At 30.7% G+C, this 8,197-nt stretch overlaps 1 protein-coding gene across 1 annotated transcript in view; it reads left to right on the forward strand.

Moving 5' to 3' along the window:
* The window catches only part of LOC111621127 (aminomethyltransferase, mitochondrial-like), a 50,677-nt gene that overhangs the window by 20,770 nt on the left and 21,710 nt on the right, over nucleotides 1-8,197 (forward strand). Inside the window, exons 2-4 of the mRNA XM_023363201.1 lie at nucleotides 1,926-2,160; nucleotides 2,230-2,378; nucleotides 4,038-4,119. Of these exons, the coding sequence (XP_023218969.1) occupies nucleotides 1,926-2,160; nucleotides 2,230-2,378; nucleotides 4,038-4,119 (466 nt within the window). The remainder of the gene's footprint in view (nucleotides 1-1,925; nucleotides 2,161-2,229; nucleotides 2,379-4,037; nucleotides 4,120-8,197) is intronic.

Below are 8,197 nucleotides of genomic sequence, written 5' to 3' on the forward strand. Positions count from 1 at the left end.
GTTGAAAGTACAGCCACTGATTGGTCAGCAGACAATTACGCCACACGGCATGATTTGCATAAGACTATGGCTTGGGAATCACAGATTTGCATAATGTTATCGCTGGTGATCGCTAATTGGTCGGCTGGGAATCACGCCACATCACATTTGCATAGTGCTACGGTTCAGTAAGCACTAATTGGTCATCGAGCTCGATGTGGACACTATAAAAAGGTTAAGTTGAATGTGTCGCAAGGTGTTCTCTCGAACCTGTTTAGCGTATTGTTCAACAATAAATGTGAATTCGTCTTCATGGAAATATAAGACATCCCCCTGAAAATAAGACCTAGTGCATTTTTTAGAGCAAAAATTAATATAAGACACTGTCTTATTTTCGGGGAAACACGGTATGTTCATCTAAAATCATCTGAAAAAATAAATATTCAAATAAATGTATTAAATATTGTATTGAAATAAATGGTATTACATATAAATATCTATGATTATGCATTTGATACATTTTAACACATGTATAAAATTAAAAAAATTAGACTAAATGTTTTTTTGAAAAATTGGCGTTTACATTAAATAAAATACCAATTTACATACAACTTACAGTGTGATGTCTAATATAATTATCATTGTCATTTAATAATATAAAGTTATAAATATTTCTGCAACTTCAGATATAATGTTGTTGATTGTTTTCTCCCACAACCAGGCAAAATATATTTTTCAAATGAAAGTCCTTTTTTGCACAATAATGGTTTTGGTTTTGCACAATAACTTTTTTAATGGTGTAATTTTCACCTATATAAATTAAACAGTTATTCTGAAAGTACTTAAAAATAAATAAGCATATGTTTTCTCTTATATTATATGACCTGCTGATTCCTTATGTACTATACATTTACAGTAATTTGATGGAAACATCAAAGCATAACACTAATTTCTGAGATTCATTCTCCATCATTGCATGATGGAATAGACTGGATAAACCATCTCCTAGGGTAGGTACTGTACATTCAGTAACCAATCATGATTAGAGCATCACCTTTAAAAATGGTGATTTGCAATAAAATATATATTGCTTATAGACCATTTATTTTAGAAACATTAAACTTGCAGGAAATTTGTGATCAAAACTAGATTGCTGAGTATAGGAATTTAGCCATTATTATTATTATTCTCATTTTACTGCATAAATTATTGTTCTTACTATACATGATTCTAAAGAAAGAGAACAGACTTTTATCATATTTTTTTCATTTGTTTAACATTTTACAGGTAGATACGTAAATGAAAATTCAAAATAATTAGAATATTTAAGAATTTATTTATTACTATTACAATTCTGAATAAACCACATTTGTAGTTTGTTTTTGGGCTGCAATTTGAAAAGATTGTTGACCTATGAATTTCCATTGTCATATGTCTGTCCATCTTTCCTTAATCTCAAGAACAACATTAGATAGATGAAAGATGAGACCAGATATGAAAACCTTAGGGACAGGAGGTTCCAATTAACTGCATATAAACTTTCAATGTACACAGTTATTTCAATTCAAAACTTTTCCTCTGAAAGCAGTTAATAGATAACTGTCACAAATCTATTGTTAAAGGAAAGGTATGATGTACAGGGGCAAGCCACTACTAATTTGAGGTGGAAAGCATATATTATAAATGAAATAAATTAAAAATATGATTAAAAATTGCTTACAATGATGATGTCACAAGAAATAATTGCTTGTTCTTTTTATAAATAATTTCTGGAATATTATAGTTTATGAAATTTTTTCTCTAATTTGCTTTTTCCTTCTGCATAAAAGTTATTTTTTTTGTAAATAATAGCATGCATTCTTACACATTTTGCATTTCTTTTGTTGTTTAATATAACATATTAAAATCTGATCATATTGATATAAAATTTTTTATAATTTTTATAGAATGAATTAAAAAGAACTTGTTTGCATGACTTTCATTTGGAACAGAAAGGAAAAATGGTACCATTTGCAGGCTTCAAAATGCCTGTACAATATGGCAATCAAAGCATCACCGAATCACATTTACACACACGGAAACATGTGAGTATTTTTGATGTCTCTCACATGCTGCAATTTGAGATTCATGGAAAAGACAGTATTGAATTTATGGAAAGTCTTACAGTTGCTGATATTCAAGGTAAAACTATTAATATAAATAATATATTTGCATAACTTAATTTATGAAGATTTTGTTTTTAAAATAAAGGTTTAAATGATAATCAGGGAACTTTGACTCTTTTTACTACTGAAAATGGTGGTATTATTGATGATTTAATTGTTACAAAAGTATCAGATGATTATTTATATGTTGTTTCTAATGCTGGATGCATTGAGAAAGATTTGGATCATATTCAGGTATTTTATTTTTGTTTTTATATATACAAGACAAATTTAATAGAAAACTGGAAAGTCCCATTAAAATTCAGGAAGGCAAGCGATATCATGGTAATTTTGACACAAAACGTTCGTCAGAGTTAATAGTGATCACAAATAGAAGCACTGTTGAATGTAAGAACCTATTGAACAAGAAAATGGTGTACCTTGCCAGTAATGCATGAAAGAAGAGCAGCATAATGTTTCTGTGGACGATTCTCCAAGGCTAGAGAATGTCATGGAGAATCTTCCATAAAATGGTACTCTTAAACCTAGAACTCCATTTGCACACCTGGATGCAACCCATATAGCTGTTTCCATATTATGCTTACATGTTCTGATGGATGTTGATCAGTTTCACACCCTGCTTATCAAAAATCAGACAGCACTATGCTGCTCTTCCTTCATGCATTGCTGGAGAACTACCATTTTTTGGTCTGTTGTCTTATGTTCTTGTGTGCCAAAAGTGTTGCCAGTCATGATTACTATTAACTCTAATTTGGAAGTTTTGCGTGTTAAAATTAACACAGTATCATTCATCTTCCCAAATTTTAATAGCATTTTTCTGATTTTCTATTGAATCTGTTTTGTATATATTTTTAAATACAAGCTGCCATCCTTTTATGCCAGTGATGTATTCCTGGAGGAAGTGGCATGAATAAAATTAGTGCAAATCCATTTTATTATGGAATAAATAGGGATGGATAACTGGAATGCATCCCTATTTATATATGATATATATGTACAGTATATATATTTCAATAATATGTTTAACACTGAAATTTACTGACAGAGTAATAATAAATTAAGTATAATTTCTGTATTGTTTATTTATAGTCAAAATCAACATTGCAATTTTTACGCTGCCACTATGTTGATCTTGTAAAGCAGTGTCACTGGTTGAAGCTTCACGTCTGCAATGATGGGTCCCAGTTGAGGGTCATCTATCAATGACTGGCTAGGCTGCAGATCATGCATCTTCTTAAAATATGAATCCAAACTTATTTGTTGTGATTTTCTTTTCCTGTTTTTGAGAATTTCATAATAAGCTACTAAGGCTTCATTTAAACTTCTCTGTACAAAGTCACTTTTTCAACACCCTTCAACCAATGAGTTGGCATTAGCAAGAAATTATTTAAGAGCATCAGTAGTAGTTATCTTTATAACACACACTGGTTCATCATTATTCATCTCCGCTGATTGAGTTTTAATATTAAATGCTAACTGTTATATAAATGTTTGTATTTAGCATTTACAAACAATACTCTATTCTACACACTGTAGAAAGTTTTTTGGAGGGGGAGAAAATTTGAAACCAGCATTATTGTTAATCAGCGTAAATCAAACAGGCATAAAATGAGGGCAGTCTGTATTGTTTACCTACTGTAACATAAGGTATCAGTTTGTTTTTGTGTGGGATTCAGATTCATATTCAATCAAGACCTTTGTAATCGTGGATAATTAGAATTCTATTGTCATTCTTAATGTTTGTGTCATTTGTTATCAGATCCATCTGTGATGGGCAAAATTAAGGAAATGCTAATCATATAATCTACATATTCTGGTACCTCATGAAAACATTAAATTTTTTTCTGAAAACTTCAAATCTATTTTATGACCTAAAACTTTTTTGTAATTTAGAAACATCTACAAGAATTTAAAACTAAAGGAAAAGATGCCAAGTTGCAAGTATTGAAGGACCAAGCTTTATTAGCTGTTCAAGGTTAGTTTTTATTTACAGAATGGCTCAAAAATCAGTTAACTTTAGAACATTTGAAAATTTAAAATAATTAGTAGTAAAATAAATTGGTTTTGAACAGCTGCATATTATTGCTCATGATTCTATGTTCATATTTATTTATTTATATTCAAACAGAATATCAAATTGTTTTATTTCAATTTGTGATGTAAAGTATGAATTGTAAACTCTGTTTAGATCAGTGAGTTTTTCTTTTGCAAAATTTAAAGAAATATAATCAAAACTGTGCAATACTGAAAGATATATTTACTGAAAAGTCTGTATAGATGTTAAATTACACATGTATAAAATGACTCATATTAAAGATTTGAATAATTTACTGTAGTTTTTGGGCATCTGAATTTGGGTAACTGAAGATTTGTATTAGAATGCTGTAAACTTATATTGAATTTTCCTAAATTTTATTTTGCATGATCTTCAAACAGTAGTGTCTTAGTCAATTATACAACACTGTATGTGGGTAGCCTGAGGTAGGACGAGGTCGTACCTCTTTTTGATAGGCAACAGTTGGGTGAGAACTGCCCACTGGTCAGTGGATGGCTTGGATAATGTTTTCTCTATACCATAAAGTCGGGATTCTTTTGTCAGGTCGAGTGGAGGAGGTGAGAGGGGTCGTCGGTAAAGTGTGAACGATACTCGAAATAAAGACGACTTTGTAATAAACAAACAAATATTTATTTAGACAACATAATCCTAACATACAAAAACTACCTACTTGCGCGTTATTTGAAGGGACCACGCCGAGAGAGAGTTTACATTAATGGGTATCATACCTCTACGATTTCGGATCGGACGGTCGGACGTTTTCTAACCGGATCGGACAAGTTGTCTTGAGGAACGGACGGCGGCAATGAGGATCGGCACGGGGTTTCCCCGATCATGAACGGTGATGATGGACCGTGTTCACGACAGCGACGACGGACGGACCCCTTTTTCTCGTCGTCACCCCTCTTTTATCCCTCTCGTCATGTTACTGGGTTTCACCAATCGGCGATTTTTAGGATAAGTTCCTTATGAATCATTTTTCGGTTTCCCGAGAGATAGGAAACGGCTGCGTGGGAAGGAAATGTATATATCCTTTTTCGTAAAATTTCGAAAAATGAAGTTTTTCTTTGTTTAACTTTAATAAAAATGTTTAATTTAATTTGANACAAACAATTCAATAAACTACACACAAGAAAATCAGAGTTAATAAAATGACCAACCAGCCAATGGAAAAATCGGAAAGAAGAAATAGTACTTGCTTGACTGACACAACTATCTACTAACAAGGGATACTCAATCAATATGCTCAACTTGCCACACTCCAACTACCACCCAACATAAATTACTAACTATCCTCAGTACAAAACAGCCAGAGAACTCTACCTACGTCTGAAGATATTTGTACTTGCTTCAAGTACAAATATCTTCAGATGATGCTCTATGGAATATACTAGATGAGAATGGACAAATTCAACCTACAATGGCATATCTGAAGGCAGTAAACTTATATACAGAACTATAGGATGTACAATAGAACAACTATGACAAGACTAGACTCAAGAGCATACAACAACATAGCTGGCTAGACCTGACACTTTTTGGTCTACCTAGGCCACCCTTGTGCCTTAAAACCCCAAATCCAACCAACCAACAATGTAAATATCATATATTTTTTGTTTTGATTGACAAACATTTTACAAAATTTTTAAAGATTTAAAAATAAAAGCTATTTTCAATTTTGTGATTTTATATTTGCATGCACACAAACTTCCATGTGTCAAATTTTATTTTTATAACTATGTTATGTACATTAAAATTGACAAAACAAAACTGAATCAGTCATGTGATATTCAAAATACTTGTGCAGTTTTACATAAATACAAAAATAAAACTTTTTTGAATAACTAAGAATTTACTCTATTTTTACCAGGTTTTAAGTATTTTCTAATATTCTATTTTCTATTTTTTTCATAGTTGTATAATTTCTTATGAAATATGTATTTATCCACTTTTATCTGATATTTAAATTTATAACCAAACATATTGATGAATATTTTATGTGAATTATTATATATTTTCATGTTTTACAAATGTATTTGCTACTTTTACAATCTATCTATTGTACTCCGTACTCTAATATTAATTTTAATTAAACTTACACAATAATTTATAATGCTTTTTAAAACCATTCTTACTCAATTTTTTAAGATATGTAAGATGATGTCTGTAGATTTATATAATGATTCTTTATTTTCAGGAAATTTTTCTACTTTTCTGTTGTGGTGCTTTTAAATTAAATGTTTTTGAACATGGAAAGGAACAGCATTTTTATTAAATACAATTTCTAGGGGGAAAAAGTATATAAAAAGTAAGCTTTGCATGAGTCTGTTATCTTTTTTTTTATACAAAAACATTAAAATGTGTATACTTTTCATATACATATAAGATGATGAAAATGATAATGTTGATAGTAAAAATATTGTTTTACTACAGGTTTTAATAAATAATGATATAGTTACTTGGCAATTTTTCTGCTGCCAATGAAACAAAAAGTACCAAATATTTAATTTTGGTGTGTTTGGTTATTTACTTTTGTTAAAATTGACAAATAACACACAATCTCTTCCTGCAATTTTTCTTTGTCAATAGCTTTTGGGTGTTGATACATTTTGTATTTTTTAGTTCAGAATTTCCTAAATGGAACTTTTTAAACCACATTTGACATGTTCAAAGTTTAGGAACATTTTCCCCATACAGAGTTTACATACGTGTTATGAATTTTTTTACTATTTGTATAGTGTTATATCTTTTCTGGAACTTGTAAAGCGTAATATACTTGCTGCAGTGCCTGCTAATTATAAAAACTCATTCAGTGTCAGATCAGTGTTCCTACAATGTGATGGAGATTACACTCAGGATTAACTTGGCCTTGAAAATGAGAAATGTGGCTTTGTTCAAGATGTGACAAACAAATAATTATACAAAAATAGTTGAGAGACAGTGGACAAATATTGCTCATTAGTTTCTTTTATATTATATTTGTAGAATAGGCTAGAAGTCATGAATTTCCTGCTGCTTGTTGATGGGATATGGGCCCCCTTGGGAATTAGGAAAAGGGCAACCCAGACCAAAAAGTGGACACATGCCCCAAGTATTATGGACACTTGGGGCATGTGCCCACAATTATGGATTCTCTGTAAGTCTACAGTTGCATCCATACGCCATTTTATCTGAAGACATTTCAATTTGATTTTATTCAAAAAAAAAAAAGAGGGAAGTAAAATGAATAAAATAAGCTGAACAAAATACAATCTTACATTAGCAATGATGTGTTAAATTTGACAATTGTTGTTATTAATCACACATCTTAAGTAAGGATAGCTATTAAAAATAGCAAAAACTTTGTTTAACCCCAAACATAACCTTTACTTATTAACTATGACATACAAGAAATGTGTGGAAGCAACAAAGTCTAAGAGGAAGATTCTAATGTTGATTGAAATGAAAAAGAATTTATCCATGTACATACATGGTGAATCTGGCAGCCATGTTTAACATGCCACAGTTGACAGTTTGCAATCAATAAATGCAATTTTTATTTTATTATGCAGTATTTAAATATTTTATTTATTGTTTTCATGTTTAATTTATTATCAGAGTATTTAATTGTCTTATTTTTATCTTAAATTATGTGTGTTTTCTGTTTTAAGTTTATCGAAATGAATGTTGTTTGAAGTCTCGGAAATGATTAACTTACTTTCCATTAGTGTTGCCACCTTTTCAAAATCGCTGACCCGGATGGCAGGTCAGATTTGTTCAAACAAAAGTCCTGACACATGTGCAATGTCATTTTACAATGCGAAGAATAACGTGCATGCCGGTTCTAAATCAGTTAGGGATTAGGGAAACATCTCAAATATGCAAAAAATACAACAGCCTTCTATTGGCTGCCCAGACATACAGGACTCCAAGGAAATGAAATAGCAAACAAACTTGCAAAACAGGAATCAAGCAAGAACTTTCAGACTATACCATAAAGATCTTTACTGTCATATTA

This window comes from Centruroides sculpturatus, unplaced genomic scaffold (assembly GCF_000671375.1).
Source record: "Centruroides sculpturatus isolate CEXI.00-Female unplaced genomic scaffold, Cexi_2.0 scaffold45, whole genome shotgun sequence".
In the NCBI taxonomy this organism is placed as follows: domain Eukaryota; kingdom Metazoa; phylum Arthropoda; class Arachnida; order Scorpiones; family Buthidae; genus Centruroides; species Centruroides sculpturatus.